Source organism: Artemia sp. Qi Xiang Cuo, chromosome 20 (genome assembly GCF_049724085.1).
Source record: "Artemia sp. Qi Xiang Cuo chromosome 20, ASM4972408v1, whole genome shotgun sequence".
Lineage (NCBI taxonomy): Eukaryota > Metazoa > Arthropoda > Branchiopoda > Anostraca > Artemiidae > Artemia > Artemia sp. Qi Xiang Cuo.
The window spans coordinates 22526988-22550418 of record NC_142813.1 but is presented as its reverse complement, the minus strand read 5'-3'; the positions used below and the strand labels follow the sequence as shown (position 1 = coordinate 22550418).

The 23431-nt window shown below is 35.6% G+C and overlaps 2 protein-coding genes across 2 annotated transcripts in view; one reads left to right on the top strand and one right to left on the bottom strand.

The window, feature by feature from the left end:
- LOC148940014 (sorbitol dehydrogenase-like) overlaps nucleotides 1–749 on the top strand; it is a 185923-nt gene extending 185174 nt beyond the window's left edge. Inside the window, exon 8 of the mRNA XM_089106249.1 lies at nucleotides 412–749. Within this exon, the coding sequence (XP_088962375.1) occupies nucleotides 412–568 (157 nt within the window). The 3' untranslated portion in view covers nucleotides 569–749. The remainder of the gene's footprint in view (nucleotides 1–411) is intronic.
- The window catches only part of LOC148940013 (cytokine-inducible SH2-containing protein-like), a 34084-nt gene continuing 11218 nt past the window's right edge, over nucleotides 566–23431 (bottom strand). The window contains exon 3 of the mRNA XM_089106250.1: nucleotides 566–4799. Coding sequence (XP_088962376.1) covers nucleotides 4371–4799 — 429 coding nt within the window. The 3' untranslated portion in view covers nucleotides 566–4370. The remainder of the gene's footprint in view (nucleotides 4800–23431) is intronic.

Genomic DNA, 23431 nt, shown 5'->3' with positions numbered 1-23431 from the left:
ATGGAGATAGAGCGTGGGTAGCTGTATTGGCCTCAATCGGCTTGGTGTTGATGTAAGTTGTTAGTAGCAGTATTAGATCAAAAATTGAAACGCGTCTATATCGTGAGCCCCCTGTAGTTTTGAGCTTTTCTTGACTAAGGATAGGCGTTCAATTCAGTCGATAGCAAAATTTTAGTAAATGTTCCTTCCTAATAGTTCAATCCTAGGCGTCAATATCCAGGCATAATACTTTCTCCTTGTCATGCTTTGCTTCTTCTCAATTATAAGTAGCCGGGCTGGTTCGTAGAGACGGCTAGAAACTGACACCTGGCTAAGAACGCGTGTGGACAGGGCTTAAGAAAATTAGTGCCTAACTTCACCGTCCTTAGACTGATTGAAGGGCAAATAATTCATTTACTTTCCTTTTTTTAGCTATCAGAAGGCTTTGGATTTGGTATCATCTGGGAAGGTTGACCTCTCTCGGTTCGTGACCCACCGCTTCCCTCTTGAAGAGTCAGAACAAGCCCTTAAAGCAGCGCATGACGGAAACGGCGTGAAAATAATGATCAGCTCATTTAAGAAAAACTGATGCTCGAATAAAATTTATTGAATCGATTAAAAACTAATTAATATCACATCTTTAATGAACACAGTACCCGTTTTACAAAACGAAAAATCATAGAAGCTCTGCTCAGCTTTATCAATATTCAATCAAACTTTAATTCACTAAGATACAAGTTTTGTATAAAATAAATTTAAATTAATGTCTATTTGCCAAAAAATAATAACCAGGAAGATTTAACAGGCAAATTAAACAGAGATGTCACATTCCTGTGCAGGGAAAGATTTTGTTAAAAACGGGATGAGCGGGTAAGAAGATCTCCAATTTATTTTTTATAAGCGCCTGTCGCCAATTTAAATTATAGGCGTATTATTCAACCTTAGCCTGGTAATTGAGCCAGACAGTTTTCCACAGGTTGCGATCAAAGGCAAATTGGAAACTCTCTTACCCACCCAATTTGCAACTCTTCCATGCACGGATAGGTTATACACACAACTTCTATCAATCCTAAATCTTTGCTAAAAATTGTACATCTCTAACTAGTAACATTAAACCGGGTTTCGCAGGTAAAGAAATCTCTCGATTCCGCAAGAATTCTAAAATAATTGCACGCGAAAAGAAGATTTTTAATCTCAGAGAAACATACAGGGTGTTTCAGAAGCGCCATATACACGTCATAAACCATGAATTCGTTGTTCAATAGAGGATGAATATTTGGGCTGACATTTCCATTAACTAGTTTAGTCAATTCAAATTTAGCTGCCCTCTTTTCTTAACCATTTGGCAGAAACATCGTTTCACTGTATATGTTACGCCAGACAAATTTTCCACAAAAAATAGCCAAATTAAACATTGTTCCTATTAGCTTCACAATTACTAATGAATAGTCCCTCAGAATAAAAAAACGAACTAAAATAATATAGCGTCACACGAGCTTGTTGCCTCCCTTGTAATTTCAAAATTTCTGCTGCGAATTCGGCAGAACTATTTCGCACACGAAAATAAGGAACTGAGACCTGTCTTAACTCATCATCAGTTAATGAAACCACTAATGAAGCGTTGCCAGATGTTTGGTTTAAAGTTGCGCCACTATAAATGAGAAAATGCGCCGAAAGCTCCATTTTTCTAATGAAAATGCGCCGAATGAAAGATTTCCCACCTCCCCAAAAAATGTGCCAATTTGAAAAAATTCATGCGCAAACGCCTCAAAAATGCCAAAATGGCGCCCAACTGCCCACTCTGCTACTGAACCAGTTTTTCGTCCGGAACAGTAGTGGCAGAAGCATGGGAACTTCCTGAGAGGGTGTAAAGAGATACTGAATAGATGGGATTGAGGAGCGTATGCAGGGCAAAAAAACTACACTAAGTAAATTGTCAAACAATTTTCATTTCGTGAACTGTAGGTACACATGTTTAAGATGTCTACTTTTCCAGCTTTATCAGAGCTATCGAAATTGAATGAAACAAAATATAAACACTATTCCTAAAAGTTTACGACCACTAGACAAATTGTGCATGCGCAATACCCTCAAAGTCGCATTACCCATGATAGAAGCAGACTGTAACAGCAGTTGGGTTTTCAATCTCCGATTTCTCAATTTTTTCCGAATTGTAAATTTGTCTTAAAAGTGTAAGCAAGTTCATTTTTGCCCTCTTGTAAAAAGAAAAGGCAAGACATCTAAGCAGTTCAGGTCATAGCCTTGTTCAGGCCATAACATACTTCACGATAAGATATCTGAATTTCAGTTTGACATTATCAATGAAAGTGGAAATGTCCACCGAGAGGTCAACCCATCTTCGACCACCTTGTGTACATCTCGGAGCGCCATGTGTGCCGCAGTTCCGCTATGTGTGACAGTCCCCACAACGCCTGGCGCATGCCACCTACCTGATCCATCTAATTTCTGAAAATTAGCAACTAGGGGGTTGAGCTTTAACCAGTCAATGTAACGTAGAATCTTAAACATTTTCACTTTTTTGGGGATTTTGCAAGACAGAAGCGAAGGTTAAGTCATCTTAGTAGCAGAATAATAGACAGTTGATTGTTTTTAAAACGAACCACTCCAAAGAAAGGAAAGGATTATCTATTATAAAATTTTGTCCAAAAATTGTCATGAAGGAAGATGGATTATAAAGAAACCACAATGAAAGCGCTATGCAGCCGCAAGGTATACCCGATTTTTTAACGCAACAATTTCATGCATTGTATCAGGAAGTGAAAATTCTCGGAATCGCTGTATTGCCTTTGAATAGAAACGAACTCACTGCGTCATTAATCACAGGCTGCATGGCATAAAATTTTGACTTTGAAATATTTATTTATTATCTTTTTTTTAATTAATGCAATCTTTTGTTTACTATGTAAATAATGCTCAATTCTGCATTAGAAAAGAAATGTTATTAATACCTCGGATTACCGAATCTTCCCCATTTTGTCGATGTTATTGTTATTTCCATCATTTATTTTTTGTTCCACGTTTTCGACACATTTTATTAACCGCAACTTCTATGACTATGTGTAACTGAAGCTCAACATAATTTAACCAGAGCTGGAGGGAGTTACGTTTTTTCTCAGGGGAGGCGGCAAATGTGGACTGGCGCCCCCATGCCACACCATCAATACTATAAATATTACCAATTTTTGCATAAAAATATTAAAATTTAAGCTTGTTTTATCGCCCCGGGGCGTTTGCATCCACTAGTCCCCCACCCTTAGATTCAGCCCTATATTTAACTTACCTTATCCCCTTCCCTATTTTCCAAATGACAATGTTCAAAAGTCTTTCACACTGGTCATACCTATTCCCATTTTACTTCACATAACTACTATTAAGATAAAAACTTAGTTTAAAAATAAATTGTGGTTTTATATGTAAAAAAAAAAAAATGAACAGTAAAGACATGGATCACAGATATGACATGATCTACAATTTTTGACAAACTTATGGACTGCCCTTCAGTGATCATAAATATCGTATCAGGACGCATTGACCAAGTTTTTCCACCAGTGTTGTCAAAAGGTAGTAAATTTCACCACTTTCTTAAAAGGGGAACAACTTTATATTTTAAGGTCGTAATTATATAGCTACAAATAAGAAAGTATATTAGATTTTTTTCTATAAATAAGCAATTATTTGGGTTAAAAAAAAAATATGCAAATGTAGTTTTGGAATGCCTAAATGGGCAAATAAAATCAAATTATGCCGTTAATTAATTAATGAGCTTAATGGTTTCCGAGCAATTTATTTATAACTTCAAAACTAAAAAAGCCGCGTAGGAGCCAACTACTGAGACGTCTAAATACAAATTTAAAGTAAATTAAAACAACTATGGGAAATTTATGAAGCAAACTATTTAAATAATGATATAAAATTAATGTTTAAATTTCATTTCAATAACATAACTAATTATAGCTGATATAATCTAAACTACATTACAATAAAAAATAAATTCTTAAATAGTCTGGTTGGACCCATTAAAATAACACTAAAATATCGCTGCACGAAAGCACAATAGATACAAGAGAAACTCCGTAATAAAAAGTATACCTTGTAATACCTATCTTTGGTAGAGTATAAAACAAAACTATTGCATGGACTGTATATCCAAATAAACTCGGGAAAACGATATTTCACGCTTGTAAGAATAGAACTGAATTTTGGGCATTTAAAATCTAATTTGGACGTAATGTCATTATTGAATTTCATCGATATTCTAGAGCTTATGTATGGAGAAGCCCTTCCCGATACAAGATATAATTAAGGATCTACTAATCTTTTTGCCTTCGGATTTCACATAGACAAGAAAACCCAATTATCCACACGTTGCTCTATATCGTATGTGGATATGAACTAAGGTAGCTTAGTATTGTTGTTGGCACTCCTTCTGATTCTTCAGCTAAAAATATTTGTTGTTTTAGCGAACACTTATTCCACGCAAGACGACACAAATGTTTTAAGCTCTGCACAGACTTTACAACAGGTCTTTTTAAATGTATGTTGCCAAATACTTGGCCATCGCCATCAAGCCATACTTGTCGTCCATTTTTGTTTCTATTCCCTTCTTCTGCATAGTAGGAAACTAGGTTATGCACTGATGAAAAGGATGGGACTTCATTTTTAGCGACTCGATCGGAATCGAGACTAAACCGTCCGTTTTTGTAGTGAATTCGTACACTGGTAGGTCCTCTTGTTGTATGTAAACTAAGAGAGAATAGGTATCTGGAATCTGACGAATCCCGTATCAAAAATGAACCAACCTAAAATACAATAAAACCAATAAATACAAATGCTGAAATCAAAGATGAACCAACCTAAAATACAATAAAACCAATAACTAGAAATGCTACAAAATAGGAAACTTTCATTTTATCGTATTTTGATCCAAAATTTCCAAGAATCGATATCCGTTATTCCAGAGGAGGGAGACACACGAAGAAAGGGGATAGGATTAAAAGCCTTCTCTATGCGTAAATGGCCAGCATGGCTGGACAAAGGGCGATTGGGCCCAAGCGGGCCCCGCGTTGCGATCCAAACGAGCAAACAAGAAAAAAAAATCATAATTTAAAAAAATTGCTTTTGACGGTAATGTCCTGCAAAAATTACCCTGAATAAGTTTCCACATAAAGAATGGAGCACACTTTTCTTAGTACATTTGCACAGAAAGATTACGAACAATGAAATAATAAGCAGCCCTAGGATAATATACTCGGAATCAGAAGACAAAATATTTAGTTTTTGTTTTTGGCTAAGTTGGAATGTACAAAGTTTTCTACAAAGCTACGGACCTGAGTAAACTGTATATTCAACAGTCGTTGAACCAAGAAAAAATTCGTTTGTATGCGATATTTGAAACACCGCGTTTTGAGAATCCATCGAAAACCTAGGAAGTACATGAAATTGAAAATTTCACCCATCTTCTTTGTTATTCTCCAATGCTTATATTTTATTTCGGCCTCTTCAATGGTTAGTTCTCAAATCAAACAGTTCGTGGTAACGAACTGTAAGTAAGGAGCGACCCGGCTCAATGGTAACCGAAACTCTAAAAAACGGGATTTTGATACCAATAGATACATCAAAAGAATCAAATTTTAATTCTGATTTCAAATATATAAGTTTCATTAAGTTTAATAGTACCCATCAAAAGTTACGTGCATGAGAAAATTTGGCTGATTTTCGAAAAAAGGGGGAAAGACCCCCTAAAAGTTATAGAACATTAATGAAAATCACACCATCATATTCAGCGTATCAGAGAACCCTACTGTAGACGTTTCAAGCTCCTATCTACAAAAATGTGGAATTTTCCGTTTTTTGCCAGAAGAAAGATCACAGATGCGTGTTTATTTTTTTGTTGTTTTTTTTCCAGGGGTGATTATATTGAACCACTAGTCCTAGAATATCGTGGGAGGACTCAATGGAACACAAATTAAAAGCTCTAGTGCCATTTTTAAGTGACCAAAAATTGGAGGGCAGCTAGGCCCCTTCCCACGCTCATTTTTTTCCCAAAGTCAAGCTATCAAAATTTTGAGATAGCCATTTTTTTCAACATTGTAGAAAATATGATAAAAATGTATTTTAGGATGACTTGATCCCCAACAGTACCCAGGGGGAGGGCTGAATGTTATGAACTTTACTCAATGTTAACAGCGAGTATGGGTTATTGGTAATCAGACAGCCTGTTTCAGAGGAGATTTGTGCGGGTAGGTGGGGGACGGAGAGGGGCGGGGGCTAGATGGAAGGATCTTTCCCCGAAGGAAGTTTTCATGGGGGAAGGGACATTGCTATGAAGGGGGCGCCGGGTTTCCCAGCATTATTAAAGAAAAAAATCAGGAATTAAATAAAAAAAAAACAAGTTTTTCAACTGATCAACTGATTGTGATTAAGAGGTCATTTTTAAAGAACTGGAAAAAAAATTCGAACTATAGTTTAAAGAGCAAGGTATTGACTAGGGGGCGAACCCCCTAATATACGTGTTAAAAATTTATGAATATAGAAGTTCGTTACGTAAGTTAATTCTAAGTTACGTATATTTATTACTAATAAAAACGTTCGTAAATAAAATTAAACAAGTTTCGAGAAAGCCATTTAACCAAATATAATATGCAAATTTTGTTTTAATTATTCATGTACGGTGAGCCAAAATCAAAACCTGCATTAATTCAAAAACGTTCAAAAATTAAATGAAAAAAACAAGTTTTTTTAACTGAAAGTAAGGAACGACGTTAAAAATTAAAACGAAAAGAATTTATTCAGTATTTGAAGGGGGCTGTCCCCTCCTCAACGCCTCGATCTTTAAGATAAATTTTTACTTTCTAAAAAATCTATTTTTTTAAACAATAAAAAAACTTTAGCGTAAAGAGCGAGGCGTTGAGGAGGGGACAGCCCCATACGGAATAATTTCTGTTCGTTTTAAGTTTTAACGTCGTTCCTTACTTTCAGTTAAAAAAACTTGTTTTTTTTATTTAATATGTTAAAGGACTTACTGTGAAGCCGCTTTGCGATACCAGGTGGGAATATCAAATTCAAAGCATATAAGCAGTGAGATAACAAACAGGTGAGTTTTATGATACTCTTTTCGAATGATTAGAGATTTCCCAAGATTCACAAATTAAAAGCGAAGCAGAATCTCTGGAAAATGCAATGGAAGACTAAAAATATTTAGCATCACAGTTTGTTTGGGCGATTTACTGTTCCAAGTCAATTATGTCACCAAGTAAATTAAAAATGAATCTGTAGACGTATCCACTGCACTGTCTTTATTTGAAATTTTTTAATATGGTTAAGCAACTACAGAAATACTGGATTCTCTAAATTCTTAATCAATTTGCTTTAATTTACCCGTGTTTTCTTCTTTTTTTTCTCTCTCTTCTTCATTTTCAATTTTTTGTTGTTCAGTTCCTCAACAAGTTCGCTTCCAGGATCCTTATTATTATTGGTGTTGTGTTTCATTTTTATTTGAATAACTTGAATTGAACAAGTTTTAGTTTAGGCTAAAACTCTTGCGGAAAATTTGTAAGTACAAACAGAATTTTGAAATAAAAGGCTTCAGAATAGAGAAAAGCATTTCAATGATGAAGGTGATGATAAACCTATTGAAGACCCGATAAATACATACAAGATCTTTCTTTAGTGCTGTTTTAGATAAGGCTAGGGATTCACTAAAAGATCGTTTTGGACAATTAAAAAAAAAATCATACTGAGTTATTTGGGTTTCTGGGAAAATTTCCCAGATGCTTCAAAAACATGCAGCTGAATTATAAATTTTTCTTAACATATTCTGTTAACAGAAAATGATGCACCAAATGTGAAAAAAGCTGATATAGACGGAAAAAAGTTAGTTGAAGTAGTGCAATTTTTGAAATCTATTTTTCCTTCAGATTTTTCTTAAAATCCATTTCAAGTTTTCAATTTTCAACAGGATAAGGATAGAGCAATGGCATCTACAAACTTATTTATTGCTATCCAAATATTCTTAACAATTCCAGTAACCGTTGCTTCTGGAAAGAGATCATTGTCATTACCCTAAACTTTTCTTTTCTTAAACAAAACAATCTTTGCAAACTTGACACAGAAAAGCTTTTCAGCTTCAGAATAAAACTATTTCCGAGGTTTTCCCGACTTTCAGAAATCATACACAACGAGAGGCAGGCACCAAACGTGGCAGTGTGTCACAGGTTGTGGAACTGTGCCACGCGTGGGGCTCCAAGATGTACACGAGGTGGAGGAACGTTGGCTGGCCCTCGGCTATTTCAGCCCATCTTCTGAGAAAAACCTAACTTTCTTTCTGCGATTAGTTTCTTTACAAAGTGTACACCTACCTTAAAGTGAGTAAGAATACGCGCCTTTTCTTCAGAAAATTGGCTAATGAGATTCGATACCTTGAAGAATCGCTCTATCTCGTCCGTTATCAACTTGTTAGTTTATGAGGCCAAACTATTTAGACTTGATTAGACGGCTTTGCCACAACTCGTGGAGCTTGGACAAGAGATCTGGGTAAACAAAAAAAAACCTAAAAGCCGGCACCTAAGTTTCCCAGGAATCGAATCCTCCTGAACCGTCTTTACATTTAAGCCCGTAAGTACGCCACAACTAATATCCGTAAGCCATAATTAATTTCGTGATTTTAATTTTGAAATGTTGAGTCAATTTGTCCAACTAGGCAGAAATCTGCCCGGAGGATAGAGGAAGCAATTTGGGAAACATCCTGCAGTCAGTATTACTGAAAGCCTCGTCTAGAAAATTGGAATAGCAGTTCTTTAGAAAAGGGAATTTAAGACACACTCATGTAAGTGGGAATCAAATATCAAGGAGGGGACAGTTTTGTCTAAATCCTTCAGCCTGTAAATTTACCAGAAAGCGACGAATTCATAATATTGAATACTTAAATTGAAATACCTAAATTAAACACTTCCAAAGCCGTGAAACAGCAAAGCATTCACTTACACAGTTCTAAATAGATTATTGAAACCGCAAGACTAACACATACATTATATCATATTACACGTCATTAAAGATCCACGACCATTTCAAATAAAAGACAATTTTTAAAATCCTGATATGCCTATAGTAGCCTAGCTAGTCAGGCCCGACCGATATGGATTTTTGCGGCCCGGTACCGATATATCGGTATCGTACCGATACGATACCGATATAATTTGCCGATAAATACCCTCCAGAAAAAAAACCTAAGTTTAACCCTGCACTCTGTCCATATTCATACTCGTTTTTCCCTGGTCTATTACACACCAAAGAACAGCCTCAAAAATTCACTGAAGATTCCAAATAATGCAAAAAAAAATTATTTATAAGATTTACAAAAACAATTAAACCAAATAAAGTTCTAGTCTGGACAGTAAAGCTACTTTAAATCGCTTAGTTACATAAAGACAAATGCGTGAAAATCTTGACTGAAAGAAGATATTTATTGAAACTGATTACCGTATTCAAAACCCAAATATCAATAACGCGAATTTGTATTTTAATCATTCATATATTAACGTGAAAACTTTACATTCATATGATAGGGTTGCAGCCAGGGTTTAAGTTTGAATGAGATTTAAAGAATATGTCGACAAATTCGTCCAGTATCCCGACAAATGCGGACACATAATAGGTAAATTTTCCAAGGTTTCAGCACGCGGCACTGACACTTTTGAACTTACCCTCCTTACAATACCCCCCCCTAGCGCCTGACTGTATACGATGGTTTTCATTGATCGAATCTTGGATCTTTCACCCATGCAAGTGAACATTCATTCAACAGAAATGTATGGTTTATTGTATTATTTTCTGTTGTTTGGTAGTTGTAAGTTCTTGAAGTCACCCTACATTTAGGACATTGCTGCACCAGGTCAGTGTGTATTAACAAATATACTTTGACTTCATTTGTTTCACCTCTGCTACTCTCTCCACCATGTTCGGACTTAGGTGGTGGCTCCGCCTCCAAGAACTGGACAAGCAAAAATTACCTGAAGGAATCTGGAGCCATCTTCTGGATAGGTTCCCCATACAAAAAATCTGCCGGTATCCGATATTTATCGGTCAGGCCCTACTTATTAGCGTAATTTTTTTCAGATTTAACCGTATTACTGCTGAACCCAAGCTAATTATTCAAAAGTATGATCATTAATTCTTACAGACTTGTATCACGCACGAAGTTTAAATCTATTTTTCAAAAGAAAAAAAAATCTGGTCTTTTAATTTGGCACAGTCGAGTTTTAACTTCTTAGAAATAATTTGTATGGGTGCGACGGCTGAATAATATTTCTAAGAATTTTCAATTTGATTTGTTTCTAAGTCGGACTTATTTTGTCACTTAATACATAAGCCATAATTAAATACTTTTACTGAGCCTCTTGGGAGACTGGAGTTTTGTTTTGTTACATCGTATTGTCCTAAAAAAGAAGACGGGGTAGACCCCGACGAGACCACATTCTTTCCCAGCAGGGTCACATCCAGTTTTTTTTGGCGGGGAAGGGGGCGGGGGGGTTGTAAAAGGATTTTTTCGGGGAATAGGGGTAAAAAAAACTTTAAAACGCGTTAAAATTATTTTATATTCATTTGTTACGTTTATACGGGTCAGACAAACAGTTCGGGGGTGAGGAAAGGGGGTGGTGGTCCAAAAATTTTAGAAACGCATGAAAATTTGTTTATATTCATTAATTTTACGTTTATACAAGTCAGGCACATTTTTGGGGGGGGGGGGGGCAAATCCCCCACTCCCCTGGATACGGCTGTGTGTCGCAAACAATAATTTTCTAGTTCGATGAATTTAAGTAAGACATTGGTGTCTTACACTAATTCATAAGATAAACAAAGAGACCAAACGATTGTACACTGATATTTACTTTGAACTTTCAAACTGTATAATTTAAAACTAAATCTCAACAATAGACACACAATGACATACTAGTCTAAGCTAAATAAAAATGAGCGCAGCTTAGGCGCCACCACAACGGCTCCTTAGGGTACTGACTTGAACAAAGTATCAAATGGTTCTAAGGGCTGTATCCAAAATTATGAGCCTCAGTCCATACCATAAAAATAAAATTTATCATCTCTGCATACTTGCCTCATAGCCCTAAATTGAAAACAACTTGAGTCAAACTTTCACCATTTTTCATTTATAACTTTTCTAAGAAATTTTCAGGGAAAATGGAAAAACATTCATTGTCCCTTGTGCCAGTTTCGGGCTAAACATTTGCGTTCCATCTTGAGTTTTCGGGAAAAGTTGCTCAAAAATTTTGTTGAGAGTTCAGAAGAAATAAAGCTTTACTCTGAGCTCGGAAGAAATTGAACTACGTGATAACTCTGAACGATTGTCTTGAATGATGCATAAAAAATACTAAATAAAATTATTACTGGAATGTTCGAACAATTTCTTATATTTCAATGATATTTATGTCTAGAAGTACGATTGTGGTTTTTTTTAAGTAGCAGGACCTAGTGAGTTTCGAAAAAACTTTAATTAAACTCTTTTATAAAAAAAAAACATAACACTAAGTATGGTAATTACAGATGCATTCGCTTGGTTTATGTAGGAAGTAAATTATTAGAATGATGAAACATTTTTATAAATTAGATGGTGTGGATAAAGTCTTAAGAAAAGAACATAGTGCTCACAGGATGGAGAGGATGTGTCTACCAAATTTTCACTCTTAAATTATTGATGTGCCTGAATCATCAGGCCCAATTTAATCTTAAATTTAATCGACTATTAACAGGAATTTAATTCAGCTGAGAGAAAAGCTTCAGTGAAGGTTATATCCAAGTATACTAAACTAGAAAAGTACATTAATTGATTAGTGCTATGTGACAACAATATTGCTGGGGTGAAGGTAGGAAGTTAGGTTAGTAACTGGTCTGGGGTTGAATCAGGAGTAAAGCAGGGTTGTGTCCTATCCCCATTTACATGGGTGATTTTAAAGGACTTTCTTAAGGAGCACAGCGAAGGATATGGGAGAGCATGGAATCAAATGGGAAGGTAAAACTCTCCTAAACTTAGACTATGTAGAATATTTTAGTACCTTAGCTAAAAATGTTAAGATTAATGAATGAATTTCGGAGGCTTTTAGAGTTGGAGGTGCAGCAGGAGGTTTGAGAACTTGAAAACTTAAGACGATTAGACTAGGAATAAATACAATTAAACGGTGATGATGGGTAATGAGAGGATCGATCAAGTGAATACCTTCACTTATTTTTGGTAAAGTTATTTTTGGGTCGTATTTTTGGTAAAGAAGGTGAACTCAGTGAAGATGTAAAATTAATATAGCCAAGACCCAGGACGTTTTTTCACAATTGAGGAGTCTAGACCAAACAAAAGGCAGGTCGCAAAGAAAGGATTTCAATAAAATTGGAACTTCATGGAAGTGTAGAGCATAAACCTTTGAATAGGTTTGGGGAAGAGGAGTATGCGTGGTTACTGGCCAATGGCGGCTTGGTGCTGTATCAGATTGTTAGCATTAGTAATCAGTACTAATACGTGTAAAAACATTAAAATTCAGGTTCAATTTTAAACGAATATTTCTACGGTTAATATCGCTGATAAGCTGACACAATCAATCCCCAGTATCTGCAACTTTCAGGGAAAATCCACAATTCGATAACGAATCTTAAAGCAATTAAAAAAAACAAAAAAACAGATTGTTACCATCGTAGAAATGTTGACACACGGTCCAGTTACGGTGGTTTTACGTCAAAATGTCCGGATCCCCGGTGGAATCCTTGGATTTTATCCAAGGATTTTCTCCGCTTTAGTGGGCAGATTTAAAGTCCTCTGGCAGAAAAAAAGCCCTGAGGTCACTTTCACGAATCTTCCTTGGGAGGAACTCTCCATCCTTGTTCCCATAGGATCATATCTGAAGATATGATTAGCCTACGAATCATGCATAACAACTTATACATTAGTTATGATAGTGAAGCCAGGATGTTTAACAGCCAGATACGAAAATGCAGGTTTTGATAATCCTTTTTTTCGTCTGGCATATTTTCTTGTCAATCAACGTGAAATCTAGTGAAAACTGAAAAGGAAATCCTGTTTTCATCCGGATATAAAAATTTCAGTCTGTTAAGATTTATTACTCGCTTAATTTCGAAGAAATGATTGCCGTGGCATGGCTAATCAGCTTATTTTTCTAGATTTGATGCCCTTTTTGCGGAAATGTACAGGAAGATCTCATTTAGTTCCTTAACATTCCAATCCCTAAATGTCAATATATTGAATCTACTTTTTGAAGTCATAAAATGTTACCATGTAAATAAGAATAATCTGAGCTAGTAACAATGGAGACTGTGGAGCCTAACTTACCGACAACCTTCCGAGAGGTACCCTACAGGCACGTAAGTAAAGGGGAACAAGTGACAAGGGCCTTTTCTCACACTGAAATCTCAAGATTTTCCCAATAACACAAGATTGGATCAAGGTCCAATTAAACAATTTTAATTCAAAAAAATATGAATTGACTACCTTGGAGTCCTTGAAACTTGTGTATGTGCATGTGCCTGGAGCTACGGCCTGTACGTCTGTTAAGATCTGAATTTTTATTCGTGCCCTTCTAAAACCTTTTTTGAAAATACAAAGTGGGCCAAGGCCAAACACGTATGCAGGATTTTTTCGGGGGGGGGGGAGCATGGCAAAAACATGTTTTTGATAATATGAATAGAAAATGGCCAAGAACTTCAGAACACCCTCTTCGTACGTCCCTGGTCAAAGTCTATCTTTCCAGGGTGACACTTTAGCAGCCACGAGAATTGAAACAGATCTTTTGGGTCATAGGTAGGCATATTATGTTGTTGTTTTTTTCGAAACACACAAGTCTCTTTCACTCGATCGTAGATATAGTTGAAATTTGTGGCATGTAATGAGTTTCCAACATTCTGAAGAAATAAGTAAAAGAAACACCCTATACAATTGTCAACAGTAGAAAAACCCAGCACATTTCTCTGTATAATTTCATTTATTGATGGCCTTTGAATCACCTTGTGGCGTTCACAAACATGGCTAGTTAGACTCAAAATGTCTAGAAGCGGTTCTTCCCAGACAATTTTTAGGCGGTTCCCGTTCACGTATTAGATTTGGTGCTTGGCTACAACAAGATATAGTAAAGAATCCAGTTCTAGATTCTAGAATTGTGACCTCAATTCTGTCAATCAGGAGTCAAATCTCAAATTCTGTCAATCAGGGAGCTCCTTTTGTCACTATATTAATAATCTTTGCTTAGAAGTGTCATTAGCATTTTAAAAAACTCCTGATTTGACTATCTTGGCATCCTTGAAATGTCCCTACTTTCCCCGTAAACATAAGTAGATGCAAATGTATGCATGACATATGCCCAAACAAGGCGCAAGGCACAGGACTTCAATGACCAAGCAGGTACAACCTTGAACAATTTTTTCGTATGCAAATCTTGCTGGACCTGAATGTGAATGCTGCTTTAACTGACCTGTGACTGATGAGCAACGCCTACCAAAATGGAAATACTAGACATAATGAGGGCACTTTAACAAGCAGCTTCTTCATTACAAATGAATATCCCTCTGCAACACACGATTTTCCTGCAAGTGTACAACCATAACTCACATCAAAATGGCTTATGTTATTGGATTCATTAGCTTCAGATCCAAATATATATATCTCCAGAATATGATAATTTTTTTAATTTTTTTTTGAATAATAAGAATTTCAAAAACATAATTTTGTAGACAGATAAAACTGAATTTCAGCTATCAGACCAATAGCAGTTTTAGGCCTCATAATCTTGTGGGGGGGGGGGCAAGGTATACCACAGGAGTATACAAATACAAAATAAAAGTAATTTAATGTCAGATGTCAGAAAAACTTGGGGGGCTTCCCCCTATTCAGGCCTAGAACCGCCACTGTATCAAACTATCAAAATATGCGGTTGCAATGTTAAAATCATAACACTGCCGAAAAATTACATAAAAAACTTGCAAAGGGAACATAACGCAAGTATGAATGAACTGAAAACTCATTCATAATTCGGCATTTTTAAAACTAATTAAATAAAGTAAATAATTGCCTTATCAAGCAGGCTGGCTTATAATCTCAAAAAGTGATGTAAATAAATATTGACTAAATGATGACAATCTGCAGTAAATTACAACATGACCAAGTTCTTAGTAGAGCAAAATTGCACAACATTTAAAAGGAAGTCATTAATATTGTTGACCTATTTCAAATTTAAGCTACGACTCTTTAACAGCCACAGGTGTCTAAAATCAAAGTACAAAATTAGTTAATCCATTGTACTTCAACGTTAGTAGCCTATATCGAAAGTGATGATTGCCCGACATATATGCTTTCAAGGGTTGAAGTCAGGGCTTCCACTATCCCCGAATCTTCGGGGATTTCCCCGAAAATCTATGTGTCTCCCCGAAAAAATTTATTTTTCCCCGAAAATCACTCAACCAGTTTGACCCCTAGTGACTATCCCTAGCAAAGATTACTTTACATACTATAATTTTTCACTACTCTCTTGTTCGTCAATCTTCGTCTCCTGTGTTACTTTGTATAAGAATCAGACCGATACGATTTAATTATAGACGGTTCTTTATGTTCACAAAAGTATCACTTTCTTTTATTTAGATTTAATAATTTCGAATGCGGTATTCCAAATTCTATAAGATTCTTACATTTACATCATTCGTGGTCAAGTGTCTTGACAAAATTAGCCAAGAATTATACTTGAAGTTGTTTAACGGAACGCTCAGTTAGATTCTGGATTTTGAAATTGAGCTTCTAAAGAAAGAGAATTGTTTTGAAAACCGAATCATAAGTTTAAATTTGGTTTTCTTTTGCTATATTCGGTTTTGGACATACTGTATTAATGCTCAATACTTAATAATTGAACGCATAATATATTGAAGAAATTGATCTTTTTGCCAGGAATTCTTACCAATTAAATTTTTGTTTCAATCGGTGTGTAAAATTTAAGTTCTTTTCTTTTTATCTGAGAATTGTATTTGTCATACCACCCTTTATCCTCAAACGTATTCACCCAGCACTCCCTATCAATTATTATTCTGGCCCCTTCCTCCGTGTAATATTTTAAGTGGGCGTAATATTTTAAACTGCAGTTTTAGGAACTTTTTACGGTCTTGCAAACCTGTTAGTTAGGCAAAGGAAATTTTACGGAAAAAATATTCTGCTCAAATTCGGGATAGCCAAGTAAATTTGTTTCAATATTTAAGGCCTACCTTTACAACTTCTAATGCTTTAACAATTAATAAGCCTGTATGAAGGCTAATTCTGAGATAATTTTTTTTTTTTAGAAAATGTGGTATAATTTATTTCTTCCTAAGAACTATCCCTAAATACGATCTTCTTACCATAACAAATGCAGAACTTCCTTCCTCCTCCTAATGAGGCAAAATGTAGCTACAGACTATGTAAAAGGTTAAGAAAGAGGATTCAAACGGAAGTAACCCCAAAAATAGAAAATTTACAATACAGCTTAAAGTAAAAATTTGAGTATTAGGCTCATATTGTTTTCTTGTCAAGTTTTAAATATTTTCGGACATATTTATCACGAACAGTTGGTTAATAATGCCAAATAATGTTAGTGCGAAGTAGAAGAATTTTAAATTTTATATGATTTGTAGCTTAAAGCTATAATGTCCAGGCATTAGATGGGCTGATATAAAAATGAGACTGCAATAAGTATTATATTTGGAATATGGATGGTCACAGGGTTGGTGGGAGGGCTGGGGTTTAATCTGTGACTATATAGTAATTATGAGGTAACCAAACGAAAGAAAAGCATAGTTGAAACAAACAGTGAAAAAAATGTATGTTCCGAAGGGGTATTTTCCGCACGGGGGTGGGTATTTTTCGCGGGGGATATTTTCCGCGGGGGTATTTTCAGCAGGGGAGCATTTTCTGCGGGGTGTATTTTTTTAGGTGGGTGGGGAGGTTCCGTTTTCCGTGGGATTTTTTTTTGGGGGGGGGGGGGTAAACACCTAAGTCCTTAGAAGCAGCATGAAAAACCAACAATGTCTCAATTGTCGTCAAAATTCACTTTTAAATTTTAGTTTAAATTTACTTGTTTAGTTTAGTTCTTGTTTGTTTTAAGTTTTAATATTACCCCGTACTTATAGGTTGAATTTGTCTATTTAATTTACTTATCTAAAAACCGCAAACAATATTAAATATTATTAATGAATTTCTGAGATTAATGACTTAATAAAAAATTGCTACTGGTATTTACAGTTCACATGCGTTCACTATTTTTCTTCTTTTTTTTAAAACAATTTCGAAGTTTTTGCCGCAATCTCAGCAATAAGTGTTTTCGGCTACGGGCTCCAATCCCGGGCTCTAGCTCTAAAACCTATTTTGTAAAAGGCTTGATTTACTACGCAGATACAAGCCCTACTTCAGCCTGAAAACGAAGATAAAACCAATTTTGGCTCCCAAATTTTCGCAACGAAATTCCATTTTGTTTTTTCCAAGACGAATCCCCGAATCTTGAAGACTTGTCCCCGAAAACTCTTCGAATTTTTAAGATTTGTCCCCGAATTTTAATTTTCGAGAGTGGAAGCCCTGGTTGAAGTAGCAGAATAGCAGCTTTTTGTTAACTTAGAAGTTTTAGTGCAATGTCAACATATTTATCAGGACCTCCATAACCTAAATTGGGGTCTTTTCAAACTTAGGCCTATATATCAACGACGCCCTTACTTGTAAAGCTAGAAAACTTGCAGGATGACAGACAAGTGTACAAGGAGTTGAGCCAGAAGATATTTTTTGAAAAGTAAACAATGAAGGGAAATCTTAAAACAATGAAGGGAAGGATTTCTATTAAAAAAAAAATGCCAAAAATATACTTAAAAAGAACGAATCCGTCATTAGTGAAATCATCAGCAGGAGGTTACAAACGGTCCAAGAAACAGGATTTTTGCTTGGGAGTATGTGTCTTTCTGTTTCCTTCTACTAGTAAAATGGTTGAACTATTCAAGCTTTAAACATGAAATTTTGCAAGATAATCTTGAAACAAAGATCCATAGATTTTGACTTGAAATTACATCATAAAAGGTGTTATTTTGGGACCAGAAGAACAGTTGTAAGTTACATAAATAAAAAAAAAAACGGTGGAAAAGAAAATTAAAGACGACTTAGCTCCCCATGACGTCAACCAGGGGTCAAAGGCTTGAGAATGTCGACCATAGCAAGTGAAGTGAGTGCCTTTAAGTGTGCGTTCTAAAAGATTAGGAGGGGCTAATTTAAAGGATGCCCCGAAAAATTCAGAAACTACCTTTAAACAGTCATAAATAATAATCCCATCCAAAGAAGCATGTTGCTTCACTTTACCACTAACCCCCTTCCCTTACGGAGCAATATAGTCGACTATTTATATTCCTATGATATTTTACAACAGCGCAATGTTTTTCTAATTTGATATTTTATAGTGAACACAATTCAATTGGTGCGAAAAAAGGAGTCGCGCTATTGTAAAATTTAAAAAACAGTTTTTTTTTCAAGTGAAAGCAAAGAGCAACATTAAAACTTAAAACGAACAGAAAAGATTACGTATATGAAGGGGTTGCCCCCTCCTCACGACACCTCGCTCTTTACGCTAGTTTTTTAGTACTTTTGAAAAAGCTTCTTATTGCTCTAGTTAAACGACCCTTGTGTTTCAGAAGTCATTCTTAAAGAATTGGGACAAAACTCGGTACTTGTATGGAATCGGGTAAACACGCGATGAAATATCGCATCGTAGTCTCAAAACTGCTATTGATAAACAGGTTTGTGAGATGTTGCTCACTCCGTGAGCAACATCTTAGTTTTTTGGGGTTTAGGGTGGGGGAAAAGGTACCTAGGTTAGGTTACGTATTTAATATGTGCTATGCTTTACCCCACCCCCCTAATGTGCAAATATATAACCCAAATTTGTTTCTAAACTATTATATTTTCATCCTATTTTGTTTTTTATTAGCATTAACCAAAATTCACATCTCGCCTGTTTACCGGATTCCTTACAAGTACCCAAAATTCAAACTGATCTTTTTTTTATGATGCCAGAAAATCTGGCCCCACCTCCACGGAAATATCCTCAAGACAATTCAAACTCGGTGAAAATTTACCCAGGACAATAACCCTTAACAGCTCCAAGCATAAAATCGAGACGGAAAAGAGAAAACAAGACATAAAAAAGAATTTTGTATAAGAATTCTGGCAAATTCCCCCAGTGTATAATTTGCCATGACAAGTTCAAACCCTGGAAACTTACCAAGTAGCAAATTCCGCAGTTGAAAACCCCCCAGCACAAAATTGGCCCTCCCCTCACTCGATGATGCATGCATACTTCCCAATAACAAATACTATGCGTAAATAATGGGCAAAATTTACAATTAAAGACCTTTACCCCGGGACGGTCGGGGGGGGGGTCATGTTCTATCCAAAGGCAGTTATTGAAACATTCAATTACAATCAAAATTTTGATCAGATGAGTTTGAGAAGAAGGGGCGGGAGGGGTCTAGTTACCCTCCTATCTTTTTGGTCACTTAAAAAGGGCACTAGAACTGTTAATTTCCGTTTGAATCAGCCCTCTCACGATATTCTAGGGCCACCCGATCGATATGATCACCCCTGGAAAAAAAACAACAAATAAACACGTATCCATAATCTTTCTTCTGGGAAAAAATACAAAATTCCACATTTTTGCAGATAGGAACTTGAAACCTCTACAGTAGGGTCCTTTGATACGCTGAATCTGATGTGATTTTCAGTAAAATTCTATGACTTTCAGGGGGTGTTTCCGTCCTCTTTTTAAAATCAGGCAAATTTTCTCAGACTCGTAACCTTTGATGGGTAAAACTAAATTTAATGAAACTTAAATATTCGAAGTCAGCATAAAAATTATGATATGCTGAATCTGATGGTGATTTTTATTAAGATTATGTGACTTTTAGAGTGTTTCTCTCCTTTTTCGAAAATCAGGCAAATTTTCCCAGGATTGTAGCCTTTAATAAGTAAGACTAAACTTAATGAAACTTATATTTGAAATCAGCACAATAAGCCATTTTTATATATCTTTTGGTATCAAAATTCCGTTTTTTAGAGTTTTGGTAACTATTGACCCGGATCGCTACTTATTTACAGTTGGTTTTCACAAATATTGTTATATATTGTTCCATTAGGAAAGGGGGTGGTAAGATGAAGCAATGCGCTTTTAAGAATGAGATAAGTATTTAAGATTGCTTTAAAGTAGCTTTAAGGATTTTTTTTGTAGCTTCGAATGTGCCCATGTTCTTAACCTTAAAAAAAAATAGGTACTTGTGTAGAAAGCGGTAAGTGCGCGAAAAGTGAAGTTTCGTTAATGCTAATGAGATAAAACAAAATAGGATGAAAATATAAGTTTATGAACAAATTTGGGCTATATATTTGCACATTAGGGGGGAGGGTGGGGGTAAAGCATAGCATATATTAAATACGTAACCCAACCCAACCTAGGTACCGTTTAGTCCTCCTAAATCCCAAATAACTAAAGTTTGAATATAGTTCCCGGAGATAGAATCCTTTGTTTATACCTCACTATTCAGCTGAAACCTGTTTATCAATAGCATATTTGACATTTCGATGCTGACTTTTATTGCGTACTTACCGCTTTGTACACAAGCACCAAAAAATCTGTCCCCTAATTTTAAGCTAGGTGGGAACTGCAGATGAAAAACGTATTTTTTTTAGTTATTTACGTAATTGGCACCCGTAACTAGAAAAAAACCTGTTTGTCAGTTTTCTGCGTCCTTTGGCATAGAGCTAAAGTAAAAAAATTCCCTTTCCGAACAGCCATGATCTAGTTTTGTAGTAGCCTACTATATATGGCTTGATGGTAAACCCCCTTACCAAAGCGAAAGGGCGAATCGAGTATCCTAATCAAGAAGGCACACTTGTGCCTCTTTAAAGAGGCGACACACCACAATGTTAAGCGATTTCCGGTCCTAGCGGTCGCATTTTGTAGCCTAAGCTCAAACTAAGAAACATGCAAAATTTCACCCCCCCCCTCCGACTTTATCTTCATGGGGGAAAGTGTACCGGAAGTTTCGACCCTCCCACCACAGCCCCCCTTTAACGTTGTCCGAGGATAAGCTTTCCTAGGGCTGGGAGCTTATCCTCAAAATTTCAGCTCAATCCGATCACTCCTTCCCTGTTTTCCAAAAACCAAATATAGCCACTTAATGTTCATCAAATTATTTTTTTTATCAGCCACGCCTACACACCACAGTTGGCAACGGATCTGGGTGAATGAGGACTCATTCGAACCGGAATTCAACCTGTTAGGGTCTTTTGACATTTTCAGATGGAAAAAATTATCCCCCGAATTTACATTTACGAAAAACCTCGTTTTCCTATAAGGGCCCATGTTAAATTTTAAAATTCCTAAAAGCATATTAGTATGTCATTATTAAATTAGATCAAAATAGTCCTCTTAACTTGACAAGACCGACTGCAAGCTTCCAAAAATTCCAGCTCTTTCCCCCAACTTTAACTCCTGACACGATCAGCTAACAGTTAGTCAAGCAATAATAAGTAATAAACTGTACAAAAACGTTCAGAAATTATTTGAAAAAAACTACGTTTTCTAAAGAGTTAAAGAGGCTGAGTTACAAGGTCGAACCTTAAAACGTACAGGGATTAGGAGGTATAGATGGGGGGCTGCCGCCCCCCAAACCCCCCGCTTTTGCAGTCTTTAAATGAAAAAAAACAAGTTTTTTAAACTGAAAGTTAGGAGCGACATTAAAACTTAAAACGAACAGAAATTATTCCGTATATGAAAGGGGCTGTCCCCTCCTCAACGCCTCGCTCTTTACATTAAAGTTTTTTATTGTTTAACAAAAATAGAGTTATGAGAAAGTCAAACTTTAGCGTAAAGAGCGAGGCGTCGAGGAGGAGACCCATCACATGCAATGTGGTGGGTCCATTAACATGGACCCATTAACAATGGGTCTGAAATCTCATTAACAAAGGTAGTACAGTTGTTTTTATATATAGGACAATACACAATAATCACATTCATGCAAAAGAACTAGTGTAATTCAGTGTTGCCATTGCTTTGAAATAAACTGTACGGGTTCTACAACCAAAATCATAACACACGAGATTAATTAGTACCATCTGAAGAGTAGGTTAAACTTTTACCGCAACAGGAAGAACATTTGATTGTACCAAAAAATTTCCAAATTTATCGTATTGTATCAGGACCTCCAAATTGTACCAAAAACGGTACAAATGTACCGCGTTGGCAACGCTGGTGTAATTCCTTTTGATCCTTCAGAAGTCCACAAAAACAAGAAAATTGAGAAGTAAGATATAATTTTGATCGTGTTTTATTTTGCAAATCATCATGTGGATAATATATTCAAATTTTTTGCTGTTTGTTAATGTGCTTGAGTTAAGAAATTTTGCTTTAGAAACGTAGAAAACTATGAAAAAAATAATAGAAAGATTTAATTGGAATGGGGAGTGTGCTCCCCTCCGTACTCGTACAAAAGAGTGTTAAAAATTGAATTTTATAACTGGTTTGAACCACAACATCGACGGTTGTGCTTAATTTTTTTTATAACATTTTTACCTACGGAATGAATTTCTTGGTGCAAACCGAAATAAGACTTCCCAGTCAGCTATTATATATTAAAATAATTATTAATATAAAATAAATGCAAAAAAGCATACAAGTAAGTATCTTTAGCGCTCTTTCGCGATCAAAAGAACTTGTATCAAGCTCCTTGGCCACACTTTTGGCAAAATTTTAAAAATATTTGGTTATTGAAGCCCAGTTTTGAATAAATTGTGACTATATTTAGAATATAAGTTTATGATAAATATTTTACAGTATATAATTACTGAACTAAAAATAATAAATTAAAATTTTTAATACATTTATTGTGCTTTAAACAAATATTTAATTTAACTATTCAGTTTCATTTCAATCCATAAAGTAGACACAAGCCAATTTTTAACTTCGAAGAACCTTGAAAAATATCGAAGCTGTTTTTTTGGAGCTGTGTTTTTTGGAACAATTTTTGGAGGGTTGAACCACATTGTTTAACCCTAAGATTTGTCTATTTCTCTGCCAATCAGTGACAGTGATTTGTTGCGACACAACTCGGATGAATTGACAATAACAACTTCATTAGTGCGGAAATTGGCCAATCAAATTAAACGGAAATTACTATAAAGAAAAACGTAGCATCTATACCATTTCCAACTGTAGAATCAGACTACGTCTAGTGTTGCCATATCTTAAAGAAAGGATTGTGCTTTCTTAAACCTAAAATTATGCTTTTTTGGACCGAATTATGCTACGCTTTTTTTTCTTTTCCCCGAATTCATGAACAAGTTAATTAGTTGTATACTGGCATTTTTCAAGGAGGCACACTT